Source organism: Ylistrum balloti, unplaced genomic scaffold, assembly GCF_031769215.1.
Source record: "Ylistrum balloti isolate Yb309-2 unplaced genomic scaffold, AGI_CSIRO_Ybal_v1 Utg370870, whole genome shotgun sequence".
Classification (NCBI taxonomy): domain Eukaryota; kingdom Metazoa; phylum Mollusca; class Bivalvia; order Pectinida; family Pectinidae; genus Ylistrum; species Ylistrum balloti.
Window position 1 is genome coordinate 289363 of NW_026782497.1, and position 26419 is coordinate 315781.

The 26419-nt window shown below is 34.3% G+C and overlaps 1 protein-coding gene across 1 annotated transcript in view; it reads right to left on the minus strand.

Annotated features, from left to right (window-relative positions):
• LOC132559178 (mitogen-activated protein kinase kinase kinase 20-like) overlaps window positions 1-23780 on the minus strand; it is a 53947-nt gene extending 30167 nt beyond the window's left edge. The window contains exons 1-15 of the mRNA XM_060223791.1: window positions 23625-23780; window positions 23182-23269; window positions 22728-22826; window positions 22008-22073; window positions 21473-21501; window positions 21087-21170; window positions 20036-20089; window positions 19640-19726; window positions 19203-19332; window positions 18497-18684; window positions 18213-18257; window positions 17840-17867; window positions 17286-17422; window positions 16285-16347; window positions 15604-15702 (exon numbers count right to left, since the gene is read on the minus strand). Of these exons, the coding sequence (XP_060079774.1) occupies window positions 15604-15702; window positions 16285-16347; window positions 17286-17422; window positions 17840-17867; window positions 18213-18257; window positions 18497-18684; window positions 19203-19332; window positions 19640-19726; window positions 20036-20089; window positions 21087-21170; window positions 21473-21501; window positions 22008-22073; window positions 22728-22826; window positions 23182-23269; window positions 23625-23780 (1353 nt within the window). The remainder of the gene's footprint in view (window positions 1-15603; window positions 15703-16284; window positions 16348-17285; window positions 17423-17839; window positions 17868-18212; window positions 18258-18496; window positions 18685-19202; window positions 19333-19639; window positions 19727-20035; window positions 20090-21086; window positions 21171-21472; window positions 21502-22007; window positions 22074-22727; window positions 22827-23181; window positions 23270-23624) is intronic.
• Window positions 23781-26419: the final 2639 nt, after the last annotated feature.

Sequence of the window (26419 nt, forward strand, 5' to 3'; positions counted from 1 at the left end):
CGAGAACTGAACCATCTCATTCTTATTCTAGAACTTCTAAACGTTTTCCTGCTGTTGCAATATGCAGGCGCAGATTCAAGCCTCCTAGGGAAGCCGAATGTTGGAACTTACAACTGTGGCGTTGCTAATTACCGTGGAGTCCTGTGTACATATGGTCCTACTATAACTGTTATATATAACAAGGTTATTTAAATGAAACGTCCTCCACAGAAATTGCATTCTATAATTTAATTATGAACCAACATAAGACATGTTGATATAAAGTACTTCCAATCTCCACTCTCTTGTTTATGAAATTTACACATGATTAGCTTCCTCTTTCATATGTATACTGCCAACGTGTCATTAATTAAGGCCAGCAAGACTAAAGCTCCATAAAAAATAAAAACAACTAAAAAAGTCGCGCATTACAAACTGTGTATAGTAATAGTTTGTGCTAGAATTTGGACTTCATTTTTTTTATCTTTTTTTTAAAATTTTTTAATTTTGTCAAGTTCTGTACATAAACACTGTCTGTACATGTAGAATAAGTCAACAGAGTGAAATAATCTTAGATATCTCTTATTAATTTTAGATTTGTTTTTTCTTGATTCTACATCTATTGGGATGAAAAATGAAGTAGAAGAATCAACAGAACAATGACTTTCGTCAGTCTCTTTTCTTCAGAGATACAATGTCATACTTTGTATTAATGACCTGTTTGATTTCCATAATGAAATTCAATACTCAGGTAGCAGGAAACAGTTAATTTGCATTTTCCCCGAAATTATTGGTCATGTTTGAGATATACAGGTATAGCAGTTTGGTTATGAAAAATACATATTACATGTATATATATTTATAAACTACACAACAATTACATTAATAGTAGAGAGATAATGTTTGTGTATAAAAAAAAAAATTTACACTGATCACTGACATGTGATTGCCATAGTTACCAACTCAAAAAATGCTAAAATGCAAAACTACTGCTAATTTCAACCTAACACTACAACTTTATGACAGAAATTTATTTCTGAACATCTGTCTTAAAATCTACAACACTGTCATGGTAACAAACTATTTACATTTCAGCAATTTCCAACTCAGAAATCCTTCATAACATGACCATGTGTAAACACTATGAAAATTTCACTTTCTGTAAAGCTAGTTTTTGGTGTGTAGACACCTATTCGAGACTACCCAAATAGTAATCTCCAACACAAAGCTAAAATATCATATCGAAAAAAAAAAACCCTTTATAATGGGGTAGTCTAATGAACAAAAAAAATCACCCATAGCCACGATGAGAAACTGTATTGCTACCTTAACTCAAATGTACAAAATATCATTTTTTCACACAATACACTAGTGAACAAAAACACCAGGAAAACATGTCATATGGAGTTGTCATAAATATAGGAAGACACATGTGTAATACATGTACACTCAAACTATTGTGATTTCATAGATAACTTAAGTCTAAAATTGATATCCACCACTAAACCTTTGACTTCCAACTTAAAAATTACTTAAAAATACAGAACCGACTGATTAAATACAAAAAAGTCTTGACAGCTGGAGCAAAAGAATTTGGCATTTTTAAGATATATTGCACAATATTCAGGCATTTGCAAAAAGATGTAGTTGAAAAGAACATTGCAATGACTGAAATATTCAGCTATACAATATTTAAACTCAGAATGGAGAATTACTACAGCATAATCAAACTCAACGATGTATTAATCGGGATTTAATGTTGTACAATTCAACAGAATTATCGGGCAATCAAAAATGCCGAACTCCAACTAATTCTCATGCATAACAACGAAAACGACCTGATGTATCAAGAGGCACTGATGACAAATGTATTCCTTCCAACAATTTTAGATCTTCTGAACAGTTGGAAGATTTTATCTGTTTCCACTGTGGGACCTTTAATTATACAACCTCACTACCATATATGGCAGGATTATTTAATTAGAGACTGATCATAAAGAAACCTCTATTAAAGATATCGTATGAAACGAGAGTTTAATGTTGCCCTGGGAAATGGAATGAAGGCCAAGCAAAACTTCCATTGTAGTCTTGTATCTGTAATCCTGTTCACATATCTTTTGTCAGCTGCACTTAAAGCGACCGACAGTATTCTGATTTCTAGCTTATTCTATTATGATAGTACTTATCCTGTCAGTTTCCACCCAAGCCTTATACCACAATCACATGACGAAGCATTGATCTAGAGAGATAGTCCATGAAACATTACAAATAATTCAAAGCGAAAAGCATCCCTTCAATATAGCTTGTACGCTGCAATATTGCTTATTTCTTTAAATTTGTGTTTCTGAAACATTACTACATGTTGATAGTAGAACATTACATTAAACACAGATAGGAGTGTTATTTGAGCAGGATTTGTGAAACAAACAAAACAGGCAAAATCATTAAAGCATCACAACTGCTTTAAAATATCAATATATGATTTATTTTCTTTCATGCGAAAGTAAAAAATCTATAATGAAATAATTTTTAAGATAACCTGATACAACAGATGACAAAAGAACTCATTAGAAGTCAAAGTCAACATAACCAAGGAGACAGACAGCTGATCATAGTCAACAAAACCAAGGAGACAGACAGCTGATCATAGTCAACATAACCAAGGAGATAGACAGCTGATCATAGTCAACATAACCAAGGAGACAGACAGCTGATCATAGTCAACATAACCAAGGAGACAGACAGCTGATCATAGTCAACATAACCAAACAGACAGACAGCTGACCATAGTCAACAAAACCAAGGAGACAGACAGCTGATCATAGTCAACGTAACCAAGGAGACAGACAGCTGATCATAGTCAACATAACCTAACAGACAGACAGCTGATCATAGTCAACAAAACCAGGGAGACAGACAGCTGATCATAGTCAACATAACCAAACAGACAGACAGCTGATCATAGTCAACGTAACCAAGGAGACAGACAGCTGATCATAGTCAACATAACCAAGGAGACAGACAGCTGATCATAGTCAACGTAACCAAGGAGACAGACAGCTGATCATAGTCAACATAACCAAGGAGACAGACAGCTGATCATAGTCAACATAACCAAGGAGACAGACAGCTGATCATAGTCAACATAACCAAGGAGACAGACAGCTGATCATAGTCAACATAACCAAGGAGACAGACAGCTGATCATAGTCAACATAACCAAGGAGACAGACAGCTGATCATAGTCAACATAACCAAGGAGACAGACAGCTGATCATAGTCAACATAACCAAACAGACAGACAGCTGGTCATAGTCAACATAACCAAGGAGACAGACAGCTGATCATAGTCAACATAACCAGGGAGACAGACAGCTGATCAAAGTCAAACAAAACCAAGGAGACAGACAGCTGATTATAGTCAAACATAACCAAGGAGACAGACAGCTGATCATAGTCAAACATAACCAAACAGACAGACAGCTGATCATAGTCAACAAAACCAGGGAGACAGACAGCTGATCATAGTCAACATAACCAAACAGACAGACAGCTGATCATAGTCAACATAACCAAGGAGACAGACAGCTGATCATAGTCAACATAACCAAGGAGACAGACAGCTGATCATAGTCAACATAACCAAACAGACAGACAGCTGATCATAGTCAACATAACCAAGGAGACAGACAGCTGATCATAGTCAACATAACCAAGGAGACAGACAGCTGATCATAGTCAACATAACCAAACAGACAGACAGTTGATCATAGTCAACATAACCAAACAGACAGACAGCTGATCATAGTCAACATAACCAAGGAGACAGACAGCTGATCTTAGTCAACATAACCAAACAGACAGACAGCTGATCATAGTCAACATAACCAAACAGACAGACAGCTGATCATAGTCAACATAACCAAACAGACAGACAGCTGATCATAGTCAACATAACCAAACAGACAGACAGCTGATCATAGTCAACATAACCAAGGAGACAGACAGCTGATCATAGTCAACATAACCAAGGAGACAGACAGCTGATCATAGTCAACATAACCAGGGAGACAGTCAGCTGATCAAAGTCAAACAAAACCAAGGAGACAGACAGCTGATTATAGTCAACATAACCAGGGAGACAGACAGCTGATCTTAGTCAACATAACCAAGGAGACAGACAGCTGATCATAGTCAACATAACCAAACAGACAGACAGCTGATCATAAGTAAACTAAGCCAAGGAGCAGCCAACCTATTGTTAGAAACATAACAAGGAAGACAGCTAACCAATCATAGGAAACATAACTAAGGAGACAGACAAATGATCATACAACTAATTAAAAGATTTATGTATCTCATCCTTCATTAACTGATAAATTTATTAATTATAGAATCAAAATTCACAGACAACATCAAAACCAAATATCAAAGAAATATTACAGAGATAAAATTCTTTTCAAGTTAGATCCAACATACGCTTAATCCTATAAAACAAGATTTTTTTAATGATTGTAACAAAACAGCGTAACACGGAATGCATAATTTATAAAGAAACTTAAGACAATAAAGGTTTCACAGAGAATGGCAGATCAGACGAGGAAAAGTCCTCCCTTATCTTTTACATGTAGACGCATAATCAAAGGAAATAAACAACATGTGCCTAACTTGATTTCCATGTTGTGATTGTCAGGGAAATTGTTACTCAGATGCGGTGTGCTGATGCAATTTAACATTTGCTTCCTTTTTCGACAAAAAGATCCCAGATAATTCCTGCATTTGTCTTTAGCTCTAGAGTCTAGCGTCATTAAATTTAAAGTATGTAGCAATAACATCACAGCAGACACTGTCAATTCCAGCCTTTATCACCACAAAATTTATAGATGTCCAATTGGTTGGTAATTTGGTTTGCCACGAGAGTTGTATCCTGTCTCTGTGTTATAATTTGGTTTGGTGTCATGGTATTGACTGACCATTCAGACCTGCTTAACACCGGCTGGAAAACAGGGATGTCGTGTCCACCATGTAGACAATTCAATTTGGATGTGATCACGAAAAGTCAGACAGCAGGCTTTTTGTGTTGATGAAGCTGGCAATGTTCCGAAAGGGAAAGGTTCAAAACAATTCATTGTGATGTTTTAGAATATTCCTTGCTGAGTGTCTCGTATATAACAAACATCATTGTATGTAAGGGAGGTAATTATCAGACAGACAGACCAATTAGAATAAAATTATACTGGAAAGTTCTTACTCAAATTGTCATTCCTTATCTATGTCCATTTACAATTGCTCTATTGTATTCAAATTCAAATTGTCTCGCTAATAACTGTCCAGTTACCAACCATAAATCTGATGTTAAAGGAACTTAATATAATGAAAGCACATTTCTTGAACAGTAGGTTGCCCTGACTGCACAACCTCACTGCACAAATTTCTTGAGCAGTAGGTTGACCTGACTTCACAAATTATTTGAGCAGCAGGTTGACCTGTCTGTACAAATTTCTTGAGCAGCAGGCTGGCCTGACTTCACAAATTATTTGAGCAGCAGGTTGACCTGTCTGCACAAATTTCTTGAGCAGCAGGTTGGCCTGACTTCACAAATTTCTTGAGCAGCAGGTAGGCCTGACTTCACAAATTATTTGAGCAGCAGGTTGGCCTGACTGCACAAAATATTTGAGCAGTAGGTAAGCCTGACTGCACAAATTTCTTGAGCAGTAGGTTGGCCTGACTTCACAAATTATTTGAGCAGCAGGTAGGCCTGACTGCACAAAATATTTGAGCAGTAGGTAAGCCTGACTGCACAAATTTCTTGAGCAGTAGGTTGGCCTGACTGCACAAATTATTTGAGCAGTAGGTTGGCCTGACTGCACAAATTATTTGAGCAGTAGGTTGGCCTGACTGCACTCATTATTTGAGCAGTAGGTTGGCCTGACAGAACTAATTTCTTAAGGAGTTGGTTGGCCTGACTGCTCTAATTTTGTTTAATTAGTAGCTACAGTAGGTTGGCCATGACATGCACAATTTTTTTGTTGCACTTTGGTAAATGTTTGGCCTGACTACTGTTAATTTTTTTAACTTTTATACTTAAGTCTAGACAGTTGGGCTTAACCTACATGACTTACATGAATTCCATGATCTTTTCTCCTGTTGTTTTCCTACTTTGGTAAATGTTTGGACTCTTGCTCTGTTTTTGTTTTTTCATACTTTTATACTTAAGTCTTTAGACAGTAAATGATTTAATTTTTTTCTGATGGTTGGTAAGTGTTTATATTCCTTATTATGATGAGTCGTTTCTAAAATACTGTGGTAAATATCTGGGAGATAGAACAGAATTTCCCCGTACAATACTGTGGTAAATATTTGGGGGAGAGAAAAGAATTTCCCCGTACAATACTGTGGTAAATATCTGAGGGATAGAACAGAATTCCCCTGTACAATACTGTGGTAAATATCTGAGGGATAGAACAGAATTTCCCTGTACAATACTGTGGTAAATATCTGGGAGATAGAACAGAATTTCCCCGTACAATACTGTGGTAAATATCTGGAGGATAGAACAGAATTTCCCACTACAATAATATGGTAAATATCTGGGGGATAGAACAGAATTTCTCCGTACAATACTGTGGTAAATATCTGGGGGAGAGAACAGAATTTCTCCGTACAATACAATTTATACAATAATATGGTAAATATCTGGGAGAGAGAATTTCTCCGTACAATACTGTGGTAAATATCTGGGGGATAGAACAGAATTTCCCTGTACAATACTGTGGTAAATATCTGGGGGATAGAACAGAATTTCTCCGTACAATACTGTGGTAAATATCTGGGGGATAGAACAGAATTTCCCTGTACAACACTGTCATGATACATATGATTACATATGATATGATACATATGATACAGGATTCCTCTTACAAATCCACTTAATATCATGTTCCAATTTGTCATGGGAAAATGTGATAATAAGTGGAAGGTTACAATAACAGGTGACACATTTTTCCAGATGTCTAAACACAGAAGTTAATTTTCAGATGCTCCAAACTGACTTGTTTCTAACAGAAATCATTTGAAGACAAGATGATTTGTGATTTGATTTGTTTTTCACAGAAGAAAGACAAGTTTCCTAAACCTATGTCGATCATGATATAATTCATGTCATATTCATTTTATCCGTGGTCAGATTCGTATGTGACACAGAAATGCCTCGTTTCATTGTCTGCTCATTTAGTAGTTATCTTTAATGGCCAATCAAATGTCAGAAAACATAGCATTGGGAAAACCTGATTTCAGAACATTTTACTGTCACCAGTGCTCAAGATAATTTGAACAATAAAATGATTAGAAGAAATATTGAAACATCAACATTCTGATATTATGTTTTTTACCCTGAACCAATCCTATGAGAAAAATAATAAGGATATCAGCAAAGACATAAAAGAGAATTTTCTTATACATTACTCTGATAAATGTCTGACTTCACTTTATGAATGATGTCTGTTGGCAGCAAAATTGTGCCGATAAATTGATCACCGGTGTTCTATAGAAGGTGATGTAATGACCTTTTTGCACTTGACCGAGGAACCTTGAAATATCTATGAATACAGCAGTTATTACTATACTCACACATGACCTTTGAATAATTTTCATATATCAAGCTTTAAAGACATCTACCACACCTGGTGTTGCGAAGTTTTTTTTCTTCCAACGAACCACAGTGCCTGTCAGACACCAAAGGGCTAGTAGTAATCCAGCCTATCACCCAGCTGTCAATAGTTACAGGTGTTTACATGTATATGTGTCCAGCCTATCACCCAGCTGTCAATAGTTACAGGTGTTTACATGTATATGTGTCCTGTCAACATAAAAACAAAATTAACCTGTCACAGCTAACCAGACCTGTGATGGTAGAAATCAAACAACCACAGTGCCATAATCATTTCTGTCCAGTAATCAAAATTTCAGGCTTGTAATATACAGGTATTATATACATCAATTAAGTGTTCTTAGACATGTTAAGTTCACAGAGTTGTCTGTGTGAAATACCAGTTTTGATATGTTTGATGACACCTCTGGTTAATTTTCACTTGCCCAACCATATGAAAAAAAATACCAAACTAAATCTACGTTCAAAGCTCAGAATTGATTAAACAAAGCAAAAAACAAACCAAAGAAAGTTTATTTATTTATTAGATTTTACATCCACTGTTACCACCTTTCAGTCTTTCAGCCTTTCAGCAGATAGCAGATAACCTAACGAAAGATTTGCACAGAAACCTTTATAAGGAAATAATGACCAGGTGTTCCAGAAGCATAAGTGTCCTTGTCTCAATGATTATATCAGTCCCAGGCATGTCAATTAATATAACGTCATGCTCCAAAATGAGCAAGGTCTATCTCTATACTCATGTCTCATACTAGAAGTATCTTTTAATAAATATATTGTTGCATAAGTAACAAGGCAATCATGCAATGAATGGTATTATTAAATCATGACTACAAAGGGAAGGTTTGATAGTACTTGTATGATACAATAAGCCCAAAGTCAGTATAGAAATGCTGGTATTAAGATATTTGTGAAGATTTGGAATCCAACATAAACAAGGAAGGTCTATATAGTTATTCATTAGTTTAATATTATGATAGACTGGAATGAAGCCATAGTTTGTTACAAATGCAGGGTTGTGAAAAGATTTTCAAGTCAGTAGCATTAGAATTCTGGTACCCTAAATTTTGTCTACACAATTTTTTTTTTTTTTTTTTTTTTTTTTTTGTAAATTTGGAAACTTCTCCACCCAGAGGTTCTCTTTCAATTAAATAGATGATTTACACATATTTCACACAATTAAAGGTCTTTTCATAGAATGAGTGATAAATCAAATAACTGAAGCCGAAAAGAAAATATGATATTGTTATAAGTAGATGGTATGGGGGTCTCTTTTCACCCTGTGGTCTGAGGTTCGGAGGCAGTAATCATCAGTAAGTATGTACACTACGCTGACGATGGTGTATCTGGTTACACACCAAGTTGTACATGTCTTCCAGTTATTTAAAGATAAGGGTTTTTTTATGATTTTAGAACTAGCAGAGAATACCAAAATAATGAAAAACATGTATAAACAACAGTGTAACACAGAAGAAAAGCCAACTGCCCTCGTGAAATGTCATTCTACATTTGTCTCACAGAGCTGTATACAGATTCCAGGCTTGATGCTATCACAGTGTTACATGTACAGTGTGTGACGTCTGCTTACTGAGAAACTTCATGATGTGACGATACTTTCTGCAAGTATACAGAGCTACTATACATCTCATGACGTGATGACATTCCCCACAAGTATACTGAACAATTACCCTAAAAAATTGGAAGGTGAATACCAGCATTAGGCCGAAACCCTCTCCTGAAATGTTATATGTAACGTTACATATTTCAAATGTTGTTGGTGTCACAATATTTGTCTACTCGTCTTTATTACCGTTGTCAGTGGGAGGTTGTAGTCGTTCATTGTTGACTTAATTAATGATGTCAATGGTTTATTTAACTCCCAGGCTCTGTTTCCAATCTCCAGAGCTGTTGACACTTGCTATAGATAAGATGTATTAGTTTTCAATGTTAAACTCCTCCCAAGGACTACTTCATTCACAGGTGTGTAGTGACACAGGATATGGTTATGGACACAGTTCAATACATAACTGTTGTGGCTATTTGGCTATAGTTAGTGTGGTATATATGTGCGGAAGTTAGTAACCTTGAGCAAGGCCAGCACCTGGAAGGGTGACCTTCTATTTAGCACTGGTGACAGTTTGTAAATGTTCAATGTCTGTACAGCTCATTGTTTCATTATTATACAATACACTACATCCTAAGTGAACAATATTAAAGCAATTTTGTATATAGAGGCAGAATTATGAATGAAATTTGATCAGTCTCAATTTGATGCTTCTCCACTTGTCTTGATAATTATCTATAAAAAACAAACGTTGACATGATGCTAATGCAAGTCATCAGCAGCAACAGCTCCTCTTCAACATGTCTTTTGTCTTAAGTGTATCATATGATCATCATACTTTATAACATGTACATGTTAAGATAAAGGTGACAGACATCAACAAAACACCCTCAAAACTGTCACTTACTTCAATAAAGCTGTTGGCCATCATTAATAGTTGTCATTGTCTATGGTAAAGGTGTTGGGCATCAACAAGAGACTTTGGTAAAGGTTTCGGACATCAACAAATGTATGGTAAGGTGTTGGACATCAACAAATGTCTTTGGTAAAGGTATTGGACATCAACAAATGTCTTTGGTAAAGGTGTTGAACACCAACAACAAACTTTGGTAAAGGTATTGGACATCAACACAGTCTTTGGTAAAGGTATTGGACATCAACAAATGTCTTTGGTAAAGGTATTGGACATCAACAAATGTCTTTGCTAAAAGTGTTGAACATCAAGAAATGTCTTTAGTAAAGGTGTCGAACTCTGGTAAAAGTGTTGGCCATCAACAAAAGACTTTGGTGAAGGTATTGGACATCAACAAAAGACTTTGGTAAAAGTGTTTGGCATCAACAAAGTCTGGTAAAAGTGTTGGACATCAACAAAAGTTTCTGCTAAAGGTATTGGACATCAACAAAAGACTTCGGTGAAGGTATTGGACATCAACAAAAGACTTTGGTAAAAGTGTTGGACATCAACAAATGTTGGACATCAACAAAGTCTGGTAAAAGTGTTGGACATCAACAAAAGACTTCAGTGAAGGTCTTGGATAATGAAAAATCTGACACCTGATTCTAACAAAAGTGCAAAGATGTTTGTCCAGCATTATAACTATGATGAAAACCATACAGCATAAATTCACAGGGTTGTGATTGTTTTCTTTCTAAATTTCATTATGACGGGAGATGAAAATATGCTAAAAATATATCATGAATACCTTCTTCAAGCAAATTACATTGTAATACATTGAGTGTGTCTTTGTGATATTTCTTCCTGGACATGTACATATATAAATATATATATTTATATTGTTCCCCATTACCCTCCATCCACATCCCCCTCCTCCCCCCACCCCCCCAAAAAAAGACACAAAACCCCCATGGGTGAAATTCAAGCCATGTTCTTGTTTTCAAGCAATTCCTATATAAATACATTGTTAGGAGTACACTGTACACCCAGTTTCAAAAGTCAAGAGAAAAACTGTATATATTACATACCTGCATAGCACACAATTACAAAAGATTAGGTTTGGGGCAGCTTTCTTCCATATCAGGATATTACAATTGACAATTCAGTAATGAGGAAATCTTTGTATGGTATCTATATCATATCAACAGTAATGATGGCTGACAGATCCTTCTTCCTGGAGCCCCGCAGTGCCAACATACAGATCATCCAGATATGACCAACACAAAAATACATGCACGTACTGCATACAAAACAAGGTGCAGGATATGCTTTGAACTACTATCTTTTACCATAAATGTTTAAAAAATTTGCTAAAACTCTCGATTTATCATACACCTGCACTTTCTCTGGCAACTACAATGGAAGTAACTGAGGGATGTTGATGCCTACTATTGATTAGATGGCTAGAGGTACCCTTGTACCACTCTTGGGTTGAGAGAGAGATTTCCCTTCTATATCCATGTCACAACAATGATGCCAAGCATTTGGACATAAAACATACCTAAGAAGGCCAGAAGGGAAAGGGGAAATAATCATTAATGCTCTTACTGGTAATGTATGGAAATCTCAACCCTCAGGGAAAGATTATTAAGTTGCAAACACTCATCAAGACTCATTTTTGTATATTTATATAATCTACCTAAGTTCAGATTCCTCTATATTTCACTTCCAAAGGAATGGCAATTCCATCTATAATCCTTAACCATTTATTCCATATCTAAAATGTTCAAGAATAATTATATCTCTACTTGAGGACATCTTTTCTTACACCTGATGAGATAAGGATACTGATACTGGGAACAGACACCATTATGATGCTGTGGAGGAAGGTCAGCCAACAGTACTGTGTAATTAGGCCAAGGAAAAACATAAGTAACTCAAGGACACTGTACAACTTTACCACGGTATAACAAGACCTAAAGCACGATGAAGAACCGAGCAACACAAGCAATCATTCCTGACCTCACGCCTTTATATAACAATGTGTCCTGTCAGGTCTTGTAAGAAAAATCAAACTAATTCAAGATCAACCAAGAAGCCATATCTTTTTATCCAGATTACAAAAGACAGCGGTGTAACGAAATGTATGTGATGAAGAAATTTACACCAAGACAAAGCCGATTCCAAACAAAATTCTGAAAAAAACGATATATATGTAAACGTAGGATTAGGGCTCATTATAAACAAGGCAAAACTGAGCAGACAATGGCATGGAATTAATACTGGTAGGTAGACATGCAGCCATTTTGTGAGCATGTCACTATGTACTATGGTATTTATGAGCAGTAGATTTTGACTCTGAGGTCAAACTACTGGAACAATACATGCCTGTACAATCAACCATGTTCTCTCAATGGCCTAAACACAAACCATTGGCTGTTATACACAATGATGGAACTCTGCCAGGAAGCTGTAGTCAAAGGTCATCCTGTGTGACAACATTACAATTTTAAGGACACATGCACTAGACATCCTTTATAAGGTTGATTCCTTTCCCTGACGAAAATTAAATTCACGGGGAAAAAATATGACGTATTACAACTAAAATGCATTCATATTTTCTGTAGGATTTATTTATGTGTTCTGTTACTAATATGGCTAATATCGCTTTATATAAAACACAACAAAAATATCCCTAATCATTAAAGAACTGTATAAAAGTGCTCATTCATTCGAATAAGAGAACTAAATTATTTAAATTATTTATAAATGCATTCATAAAGAAAGGGTTTGGAAATGTGTGCTAATTCAAAAACATGGTCAAATGGATGTTGTAAGTTAGAGCTACTGTGTAGTGGTGCAGCATGGGTTTCTTCAACTGATTAACTTCTGTGTGACTTTGTATTTAGCTCAAACAGAATAGTAAATCAGAGGTAAAGTTTTACATTTAACACAGAGAGGAAAAGATATTGAACTCTGATGCCCATATAAGGAATATCAATAAAAAGAAGGTTAACATTACTCTCACCAGCATTGATGTCGCCCGTGGAAAATTTAAGGACGTGGGTTTCCTTCCAGGAAGGAAAGTAAATAGCATCCCAGTAAAATACTAGTCCCTTCCTACTGACTCTGGTACAGCTCAAGATATAGACATAACAGTAAGTGTGAAGGATCTGTTACATTTATTTTGTCCTCTTTACAAGACTTTGTATTTATAAACAGAATTAAACAGAAGTTTTACATTAGAGACTTGAACAGATTTCTTCAGTCCTGTCATACAATAAATGTAACACGATATTGTCATAGGGATGAGAACAGATTTCTGAAGCAAATTCAGTCCCTTCATACAATAAATGTAAGACTATATCGTCATTCATTTTGTTCTGTCAACAACAATAAGAGGTACAGGGACATGGAAAGCAAAACCATGCCAAGTAGATTTACGTGGACATGTAAGACAAGCCTTACGGCATGTCAGTATGTATGATAGCCAACACTATAGCATGCACTACAACATCCAATCACACCCACTCTACAGAACTGTTAGCTTCTTGTTAGGTAACATGTAGAGTGTTACATCAGTGTCAAGATAACCGAGCCAGACAAATCAGGACACAGATGTCCATGTTAAAGTCATCCACAATTTACTCCACATTTACGAGGAATTGTTCTAGTTTTCCAGGTGTGGTGGTCCATCGTATCAACATAGGTCAAGGTCACCATGACTGTCTCCTTCTCATTAGCTTATCTGTACTTTAGTTCAAACATTTCATATCACAGTGAAATCTGCTTGAAACAGTCTCATTTATATGCAAGAAAATATCATATTTAGTTGAAAGCAATATCATAATCTAAATAATATGAGGAACACTGAATCTGATGTTAAACTATGGATTCAACAAAGCCATGATGTATTTATCAACGAAAACACAACAGAGAAAAAATTTGATACTGAACTGTGATGTCAAATTTTGAAAAGACAAAAAGTGTGGCTTTTTCCAAATTCAAACAAGTATTTCCCAAATGTGCTACAGATTCAAAATACAACTGCAATATGTCATTAAATTTTTCTAATTTGAACTCTAGTGGTGATTCAGACATTAGTCAGGTACAGTCCCTGGGTATTATATACAATATGTTATCATATCGTTAGTTATTTCATAAAATATTTACATGATATTAACACTACTAGATATCCCCTATCAATGCATCAGTAAGCTAAAATGTTTGCTGCATATTTGCCTTTGTCATGGTAACAGTTTGTATAACATTTCTAAATGTTTAAAATTCCTTAAAAATGTTCAAATTTGACAAAACACACATGTGTTGTGAAACTTGTTTTTGAAATTTTCAGATTTTCTGATGACTGACAAACCTTGATAAAATGGAACTAAATACAGCAGTTGATTTAACTACACAAACTTTTATAGTAGACATTTTTTCTGTAGATTCTCTCCTCTTGGATGTCAGTTTTTTATTTAGTTATGTGATCTTGTGTTCTAGCAAACCTTAGGTAATGAAATACTTCTGTAATTACCATACTGCTGAGACGTATGACAACCAGGGTTCACCTCAAATACGATAATAAGATTTACAACAGAAAAAACTCCTACCAAAATACTTAAAACTGTCATGAAACGTTGAGTGGCTTGTGTGAAATATATCATTACTCTTATCAGATTTCAATTCAAATTCTGTAAGGTACAAGGGGAAATAACTCCCACTAAATACATTTACTAACCCTCCGAATGATTTTCTCACAACTGTATATTTTTAACAATTGCAAAAAAAAATGTGATTTTAATCAGAAAACCAGAAAAATACAAATGGAAACCGGACAATAAGATTCAATTTCTTTTTGTAGCCAGTTAAATTTTGCCAGCAGCTTGTTGGCATTATTTAACAAATTTAAATTAATTTGTTCATCTTCCTGTACATCCTTAATGATATTTGTGTAGAGAAATTGTCTTAGAGGCCCTGTCAAATCAGTGTGTTGTACCTTTGAAAAAAATTCCAATTAATTGCGTTGAAAAATTCCCTGATTTTTGTCAAAAGGAATTGTAGGACATCTGAAATAAACTTTCTGATCATTGTGCATCCTCAATACTCCAGGGGTTACTATCACTTTTGCTCTCTGCACTCCTAAAACATTTCCTGGCAAAATTGAAAGCAAGTAAAGCAATTTGATTGGTCCAAAGCAGATTGCAGGAGAAACGAAATGACCAATCACATGCTGATACAAACTAATCGACTCCGAAGCCAGTACGACATACTATCATGCGACCTCAAAATTTGTCTTATGTATATCAAAGGATCAAACTGTTCTCCTCATCTTATCCACAAGGTGTAACACATGGAACCTTTAATTTTGTCATGAAATGTTGCAGGGGTGTAGAGTGCCGATTTCAAAGTAATCCTAACTCCTGGAGTATCTAGAACAATGGCTGTGTCAAAATGGAATCAGCAGGACGGATATTTAAAACAAGTTCCACCTACTTTTTCTGATGTTCCTTTCCTAAGATGGTGCCCAAATATAAAAGTCACTGTAACTTTCCTGTTGACTGGGGATGCTGCTCTCTCTTTATTTTGTACATTCTGAAAAAGACACAACAAACTTTGATCTACAGTGGCGTATAGAGTAACGCATCTGTCTTACAAAACATATTTTATAAAACTAAGTCTTCAAATCCTTTATAAGGTTAACAATGATATATCTATATGTCTGACAATATTGGTGGAATCACTGCTGACCAACTTCAATATCATGAAAACTTCTCTACAATAATAATTTTCACCTAAATTGGTTTCACACACACACACACACACACACACACACACACACACACACACACACACACACACACACACACACACACTATTATAGTCTTATTATACATTTGAGATCAATACAACACTGATCAAAATATCAATAAGAAACAGATAAAAGGTACTGAAATATCCATCATGTTCTACTGAGGAAAGATTCTACAGAAGGAAAAGGTAAAACAAAAACAAGTACATGTTTCCTAATTCATATCTACTTCAAAATTATATAGAACTGGTGCATGTATCCGTAATACATTTCTACGTCAAGTTTATAAAGAGTACGTAGATGTATTCCAAATACATTGCTATTTCATGATTACATAGAACACAATTATAAATCCTAATACTTACTGCAGAAAGTGGAGGAAAATTTAGAAGTCGGTGGTTATGTGCCTTCAGTAACTCAATCTCAGTCTGAAAAGATTTTAAAAGTATTGTAAACATTTACCTGAATATGTTTCAGGGATATAAGTAATAGAGAACCATTTTAATCAAGAACAAAGTACTTCTCATTTTATTTAAAAGGAACATCTTATTATACCACAATGTAAGCATTAAATGTTATCCCACACACTTCACAAAAAATGATCCCAATAATGTCCGGCTGTTTCAACCACTGTGCCCATTTTTCTCCGTCTTTATCAACCTTGTTACACCACTGCCATCACAACTTATTTTTAACGTCTGCCTCAAGTTCTTAAACATTATACCCTCAGGTAAATACTTCATTTTGTCATAATGACTTTGTCACAATAACTTTCAATGTTCAAGTGTAAACACAGACTAATTTCTAGATGTCTTAAGCAGTGTCGCCCATGAAAAATTGATGATGTGTGAAGTACCTACTATACTAACACATATGATTGGACTAAAGGAATGAAGAGAAACATTACGATTGGTTGTCCCTGGACTTAAGTCACTTTACATGTAGAAGTTTTGATTTACTAGCTTTTTTATTAATAAAATGTTCCAGGACAGAGAAACTCACCAATATCATTCTAAAGTAAAAAATGTCTTTTATATGTGAATACCTGCTTTCTCCAATGCATATAAGTATCATTAAGTATTGTTGCTTGATGAATATGCAGAAGCTGTCACACGTGACCTTTGAACCTTTAACCTTGATCAATCACCACCATTATACGATACAATGTACACTATATTATGGGGTAAATAGGAACCAAATCTGTTTAAACGTTCTCAAAATAAGACGTTGATTTGAAACATGATGAGGCGGGAGGAGTGGACATGATGAACACTTAAACATTATCCCCCTCCCCAAATGGTGGACACATGATCAGGTCAGAAAGCATTGAAAAGAAAAATACAGTTAAAACAAACATGATACATACAAACAGTTCTAGGATGTGGCCCACTGATGTGATGCCCATGTTTTTGAGGTCAGTCTGGGTCATTAGTAAAAGGCGTCGCCCTGTGATGTGGTTGTTAATAAAAAGGTCTGCATACATTGCAAGGTCATTTGTGTGGCCTTAAAAAACATAAAGCAATGTCATTAGTATCACAGTAAGATATTGAGAACCACATGTAAATATGTGACAGATACATTTCTATCAAATGTTTTAGTGAAAATTCAAAATTGAACTACAGATGATTACAAATAAATGTTTTTGAGAAAATTCAAATTTGATAAACAGCCGTTCTTGGATGTTGAGAATCCTTTATTTTCACATTAAATAACACTTATTTAACACATTTGTATTATTTTCCCTAGTTATTACTTATGTGGCTTGTATCTACCATTAATTATTTTACTACAGCTTACTTTTATCATTAAATAATTTTATGAGATTTTTTTTTTATCCCGTATTATTTATTTTAAGTAATTTAATTACTGCTTTAAGACTATTTCTAATCATTAATAAAAAAAAGTTTGATATGTACTTACCATTATGCAGTTGTCGTACCCATTGATACTGAAATCAGAAACCAATGTTAAATCATTCTAACAAAAATATCAATGTTGTAGTGAAAAAGTATTCTTTCAGATATTCTAAAGGAATATTATATTCCATCAGTCATATATACCTATATGTAATGTCCAAAAGTTACGAAAAAAAAAAGACTATTAATGGAAGATTAATATCCAATTTGTGTACTTTGAAAAGCTCAGAAGCAGAGGTCCACTTCAAAGTGTTGCATTGAAAACTTAAAAGAATGCTCAGGACTCACCAATAAGGACAGATTTTCAATAATAAGGTGAGATATGTTTCAAGAACACATAAAATGCAGTTTGCTTAAAATACAAAAAAAAAACTTACAACATCCACCTCTCTCCAGCTGTTAACGTCATAGGAATCAAGTTTCTGCAGAAAATACAGAAAATATAGGAAACAAATGGTCACAGCAGTAAATGAGACAAATTATTAGAAATCCATGCTTTAATCGTTTACTAATTTTTCATCACCCTTGATATAAATCTTATTCATCATTCATACCATTAACAGTTATGACTACATAATAAATATTCTACGACTCTGTGTCTTTTCTTATGTTGGCACATGCTGTGTACTATACTGCTGTGATTATCTCCCCTTAAACTTACCACTACTTTGAACTGTTGCTCCAGACTTTTCTCTCTTTCCTTTATCTTGTTTTCTCTTTCTCGCAATTCTTGTTCTTTTAAGGTAATGTTACGTTCTGCCTTCTTCAGTCTATCAATGGTGGCCTCTATTTCCTTCCTCCAAACCTCCCGGTGGTCCAGGAAAGAATTTGTTTCCTCCGGTAAAGACTCTAGAAAAAAAAACAGTATTTATTTAATAATGATAGGATAACATAGGCTGTAACATGTGACAATTAGTCTAATAAAGTAGATGTTCAATAAATACAATTTTAATCAAATTTGTACAGAATACACATACTACATTTCTTATATTAAATACTCTAAAATAAGATCATTTCAATCTCACATTCTCAAAGTTTATGACCAGATACTTTCTGAAATATTGATAATATCCAGTTATCAATCTGAAATCAAGTTCTTTCCTTTCTGCTGTCAAAAACAAAAGAGTCTTCCTTTTTATGTAAGATATTTCCCACATGATAGCAAGTTTAATTTTTTTTAATGAATTTCTTTAAAAATGTCTTCATAAAACATCATCCTATGGTACTTGAATTGTACCACAGCTGTTTGTTAATGAATCAAAACCAGATCTTCTGATAATATTCAGCTTTCTGCACACATGCATAAATATAAATAGAGCTGAGGAATTGGTTTGGACACATAATCGTTCTATTATTATGATATTTACCATCATTGAGCATCGTATGGAGTCGGGATAACAGGTCTCTGAAGCTAGGTCGTTGCTTTGGATCTACATACCAACAATCTTCCATCAGCTTGGCGAAGGTAGCAGGACAGGTACTTGGGATAGTCAACCTCTGTCATATAGACATTTTAATAACAGATAAGAACATCAATTATTTGACAGGAATGTTTTAAAGCAAATTCAAGAACTAACACTTAAACAGCGAATTTAAGAACTTAAAGTTAAATAGTGAATTTTAAAACTGATACTTAAATAGCCAATTAAAGAACTGATATTTAAATAGCCAATTTAAGAAATGATACTTGAATAGTGAATTTAAGAACTGACAGTTAATGAAGTAGCTGGGTTAGTTGCAGTCACATACAACCTGATCTATCTCAGAAATGAAGGATAGATTACATAAATACAACATGACCTACCTCTCCCCTCTCAACAACTAGCCAGGCTACTTGAAAACCCTCAATCCCTTTAAAAGGCACTTCATGTGTAAGGAGCTCCCAAAGGACCTGGAACAGTTGTGGAGCTCATCAAGCATGGGGTCAGCTGCTTCTGAATTTACTCTATCTTAATATTTCTCTGTTATTAACTGTTTTTTTAATTAGCATACATGTACAGTTGCTTTTTAAACTTATTTACCTATAGTATCAAAACATCCAGATAATACCAAGATCAAAATTAAATGTTTATCTCATAGTCTGTTTTATTTATTTACTGGACTGACCAAATCATTGACAAAATGTTTCACTGGAAAAGAAACAGACAATAAATGATATTTTTCTTTAGAATACGCTCAGCAAATATCATTGAGTACTTACAACACCATAAGACCAGGTATCACAGGATTCTGACACAGGTAAACTTTGTATGACCTGTTGAACATAAACAGTATTAACAAAATTCTGATGATGAAGGTAAACTGTCTCGACCTGTTATAAATAAACAGTATACACAGGGTTCTGATGAAGGTAAACCTTGTATGACCTGTCATCAATAAACATTATGCACAGGGTTCTGATGAAGGTAAACCTTGTGTGACCTGTCATCAATAAACAGTAAACACAGGGTTCTGATGAAGGTAAACCTTGTGTGACCTGTCATCAATAAACAGTATACACAGGGTTCTGATGAAGGTAAACCTTGTATGACGAAGGTAAACCTTGTGTGACCTGTCATCAATAAACAGTATACACAGGGTTCTGATGATGAGAGTAAATTTTGTATGACCTGTTGTAAATAAACAGTATGCACAGGGTTCTGATGATGAGAGTAAATTTTGTATGACCTGTTGTAAATAAACAGTATGCACAGGGTTCTGATGAAGGTAAACCTTGTATGACCTATTGTAAATAAACAGTATGCACAGGGTTCTGATGAAGGTAAACCTTGTATGACCTGTCGTAAATAAACAGTATGCACAGGGTTCTGATGAAGGTAAACCTTGTATGACCTGTTGTAAATAAACAGTATACACAGGGTTCTGATGAAGGTAAACCTTGTGTGACTTGTCATCAATAAACAGTATACACAGGGTTCTGATGATGAGAGTAAATTTTGTATGAGCTGTTGTAAATAAACAGTATGCACAGGGTTCTGATGATGAGAGTAAATTTTGTATGACCTGTTGTAAATAAACAGTATGCACAGGGTTCTGATGATGGGAGTAAACCTTGTATGACCTGTTGTAAATAAACGATATGCACAGGGTTCTGATGTAGGTAAATTTTGTGATTATGATTTTCTATGTAAATAAGTCTACATTCTACAATTAGGAAATAACAGAAATGATGACAGATTTATCATTTTTTGTACTAACAGATGAATTATATATCACCATCCAGCGACAGATATCACACCATCTATACCTACCTCTGGTGCCATCCAGGGAAAAGTTCCTGCTAGGGACATTTTTGTGGTACTTCCCATAAACCGCGAGGCTCCAAAGTCACAGATCTGAAGGAAATGAACAACCACAGTTTAAAACATATAACATCAGCAATCATAACATAAGGAATTAGCCTTGTTACAATGTATACAAGAACCGATGTCAATTTTACGATGCTGCAGATGAACCAGTATTTTCTTTCACATTGATGTGTTAATGTTAAATCAATATTAAAACTATATAATAATTAACCAAGAAAGGCCACTGCAGCTATCTGACCTTAACTTTCTTGAAATTTTCCAAGAAATATTTGGTTGGTGTCTGTTTTAAATCCTAAAGCCAATAGTACAGGTCTTATTTCCAAACTTACCTTACAAATCCAATCGTGTGATATCACAACTGAAATTATCAAACAAAGAAGGCAAAATTATTTCTACTTCATCAATACTTTAACATATACTCTTTGTAAAGTTCCAAAATGGTAGAAAATATAGTTAAAATATGGTAATAAAATTACACAAAAAAAGGTAACAAAATTAAGTGAGAAGCACTCACAGATATAGTAAAACTTATCTATCATAAACAGGATTGTTTGGAACCTTACTGACAGGACAGAACAGACAATATTATATAGAATGTATTATAAAAAAATCAGTGTTCCATGAAAATGTCATATTAACCAGAAAGTGATATTAACAGAGGTGACATTAAATGAGTTCCACTATATAAACATATCTGAATTCTTTAAAAATAAAAAAGAAAAAGGAAAAAACAAAATAAAAAATTCAACAAATTTCTAAATGAAAATATTAATTGACTAGTATTTAGCAATGGTTATATAAAGTTTTTTCTTAATCCCAACATATTACTGAATGTTATTTTACCATGACCATAGCAGTACATACCATTTTTGGATTTAAGATCTCTGTGGATGATTTTCATGGGGGCCTCGTCGTGGAGATAATTCATACCTGAGGTAAACATTAAAAGAAGAAAATCAGGTTATATTGTCCCGCCTTGTGCAAGAAAATGATATTTGACTTATATGAAACAATAATTAGCATCTGTTATCAAAATTTTCGATGATCACTACAATTACATTATTATGTACATAGCATTTAAATTTACAAGTATACATATACGTCTTATAAAACCTGAAGTAAAACGTACTGACAATATATAACAATTTCACAAAGATATCACTTCAGTAATTTGAAATAGCCAAACCCCGCTGTCTTGAACTCATATAACTCAAAGACCCTGTATATTTTGTAATATCAAAGTCGGCCCTGTCTGAAGTTACAGTACCATAGTAAAGACTTGGGAACCAGGGCCAATAGCTGACTATATTTTTCAACATGATTGAATGATGGGTTGACTGTCAATATTATGAATTTCAAATGATAGAGTTCTTGAATCAATGAAAATTCATTATTGTTTTTTTTTTTTTCAGTCAACAAAACCTCTAAGTCTAACAATTAAAAATGTTTTAAGTTACTGATGTTAATAATGACTTTAACAAAAGGGAGCATTTGAGCCATTAATATGCTGGAATGATTAAACTACTGTGTCAGTATGTCAATAGTAACATAGTTCTGCTGTAGAGATCATATTTAAATCATCACCTTGAGCTATCTCACGAGCCCATCTGAGGATGTGTTGAAAATCCATGGTGTTAGTTGGATTCTGTAGATAGGCATACAGGGATCCATTAGTGGCATACTCTGTAACATAATGTGTATCAGTATCATAAAGTATCAGAGATCAAAACAATGTTTTAAATATAAAGTAAAAGGACACAGAGTAGATTACCACATGTATACCATATAAGAGTGTTAGACTGAGTTTACATTTACCAGACTGTGGTTAAGTTCACCAGTACTCAAAAAAATTCACGCTAATTTTACCAGCAATCCACCTGAGATTAAATTTACCTGTACTCAGACTTATGTTACGTTTACGAGTAATCAAATTGAGGTTGTGTTCACCTGTAATCAAAACTGAGGTTAAGTTTACCACTAATCTGCAGACTGATGTGAAGTTTACTATCTATCACTGAGAGATGATATGTAACATTACCAGTAATCAGACAAAAGTTTGGCTCCTCCACCACAGCCCCGTAGAACTGCATCACATTTCTGTGGCTTAATACGCTCAAAACAGTGGCCTGAAACACACAGTAAAATAGTATATAGATGTTAGGATCAAAGTTTAAATACAGTAGTACAATATAGATTTAGGTGTAAAAATTATAATCTGTTTTGTTTTGATTTATGCCATTTTTTCTTTCGCCATAACCTGTTGTTAAGTGATTAGACTTTTCATCACATACACTTGTACATTTTGTAAAACCTGGATATAGTTAGTGGCTAAGTGGCCTATTGAGTTAATTAATAAGCAATAACCAAGAACACTTGTTGAATTATATGTATCTTCACTAGTAAATATTTAATTTATTGAAACAATATTTTTAGAATGCAGAAGGGATTCTAATAATCATTTGAAAAGGAATTAGAGCTTACCTCTTTGTCCAAGGCCAATAATTTCTTGACAGCTACAATCATGTCTTGAGACTTCCATAAAGCCCGATATACACTTCCAAATGTACCACCTCCACATTTCTCAAAGAACTGGAGGTCATCAAAGTCTACCTCACAGAAACCTCCTGCTAATGTCATTTTGATTGTGTCTATCTGTTTGTATCATACAACATCATATAAATAACTGCAAAAGAAACAAATAAGCAATTTGATTAGAGTCCGGATTAACCTTTTCATTTCAAACTTTTGTAAACTTGCAACCTTTGAATATTGAATCAGTTAACATATTGAACTACTGAGATATTGCAGTGATGAGTGTTATAAAGGACAGACATTTCCAGATAAACATCATATTGTGTGCTGGAACAAAGTTAAAATTTCATGATGTTACTGTTTGAACTTTTGTTTTTGAAATTGACAATATTGCAATGGTGCTCATGTCATCTGTTATCAGTGTCACCCAAAATGATTTTTGGCTTACAGATTGTATGTGCTGAAGAGGTTTTTAATAAAACTCAGAGACTGAACAGAGTTACCTCCCTTCCACTATGTGTTACTTTTAATTCTGATCTGACAACTGGAAATAATGGAGATGAAAGGAGCATTGTAATAGCATAAATTCATATTGAAAACATTGTTTTAATATCTGATTATCCACAAATCTGAAGTATACTTCTTAACACCACCACCTTTTATTTCAGAATGCTCATATCTATTGTAACCTGGACAGTGGCTATTTTTCACAAAATTTTGAGTGCATGTTAACAGTGTTTTAGCATTAAATCATAAGAGTTCCAATTCACCATATACCCTTGCCTTTGAAATTTGAAATCATTGACACATTCAGAAATCTTTTATATATGTCTTTTGCCTGATAAAGGTGCCAGTATTGTCATCAAAACATTATACTTAAATCTTCTATTGGTTGTGTTAAATAATCTTATGTGTCCATGAAACTTATTCAGGTGGACAATGGGGTTTCTTTTTCTGGTGAAAGAAAGGACCTGACATTTGTCTGATGCAACTCCATCCTCCACTTTCTCTCCCAATGACAGAGAATGACAAGGTCATTTTGCAGGGATTGTGCGAGATACATAATGGTATCAACTATAAAGAGCCTAACTGATGATGAAATACCCTCGGTAATGTCATTCATGTACTGTATTTTCTGGACTGTAAGTTTCACCAGTATAAAAACCACACCGGCATATAAGCTGCAGAGCCAATTTCTAATGATTTGTTTTATTAGATCCACATTATCAGTCTCACCTTAATATAAGTTTGCAAATTAATTATACACAGATATTCCTTTGTTGATTGATGCGTTTCAGAAACATAAGCAATTATCAAACTTGTTTGGCTTGAGAGCCTTTTTTGTTTTTTGTTGTTTTTTTTTTTTGTATGCATTATATCTGTCCAGAACCTATTCATAGGTTTTATATTTGTCAGTGTCAGCTTTTGAAGACAGTAACTTCTATATATTCCAATAGGTATGCCTCAATAACTTTTGGATTCTGTGTTAAATTGTTTTGGTTTTTTTCTTTGATAGTTTGATTACCAGTTTTTTTCGATTGTAAAAAAATTCTCTTTTCTTTATCAACTTTTTTTATTTCAAAGGTACCTCTGAGTTTACAGTTTCATTTTAGCCATATCATGGGGCATGTGTGTATTAATGATATTGTGTAAGAACTCTTTGAATTGTACCCTCAACAGTTATAATTTTATTTGTTGAAATGTCCAGATAGAAGGATAAAAGCTTAGTTTTCACGGATTCCTAATTTTACTTTGTGTATAAATGTACTTTGCAAGGTTTTTTTATAGATTCTCTGGGGACATGACAAAGTTCAAGCGATACAGCATCACGATCGGATATGCCCAGGAGAGGCTCAATTCTGTACACTTGATTGGGGTATTGGTGGTGATTAGGTCTAATGTGTTATCATTGCAAGTGGAGAAAATCCCAAGCTGAGGTTACCAAAGTCATAATACAGTTTTGGGTGGACAGTAGTTGGTTTTAATTTTCCCCTTACAGACAGATCCTGGAAGATTCATCTATGATAACAGAGGAGTTATTTATCTGACACTCTCTTAAGGCAATGTGTTTTGGTTAGGTAAATATAACTAACAGATTTTAAATATGATTTGTTAAGGTTAGCAAATACTACGTTCTTTTTCCTCTTTACTTTTTCTCATATTACAAAGTATTAGTAACCCTGGTGACCTGACAACCTGACTTTCTACTGCATGGGGTCATATGATTACGATCGAAGACAGTTTTCCTTTAAGCTGATCATGAGTGTGTGATATTACACATCCATTTTTCAGGCATTCAAAAAAAATGTTGCATTAAAAGAAAATAAACTATTATCGGTAATATCGCGAAGTTTAGTTACATGCCTACTTACCGTGCACCGTCAAAATTCTTCTACTGCAATATCGAATAGAAACTTGAAATGCCCACTAATATGACTTGACTTTTAAAACATTTTATTAACTCTGAATAGTCATGAACGCACCCGGTGTGTTTTTGCGACAATAATATCTTTTAAATGAAAAAGGTTTATTAATGTTCACGCCAAAATACCTAACGTAATGAAAATGTTGATATTCTGATGAAAAAAGTCTTATTCAGAGTAAATGAACTATCAAAATCTTACATTTTACGACATTGAAATGAAAAGCGGGGTCAGGGTCCAGGAAACAATGTAAACACGGGTCGCGCAGGTTGTGTATTTAAATGTCCACACGTGTAAAACCAAGTCGAAATGGTCGTTGAA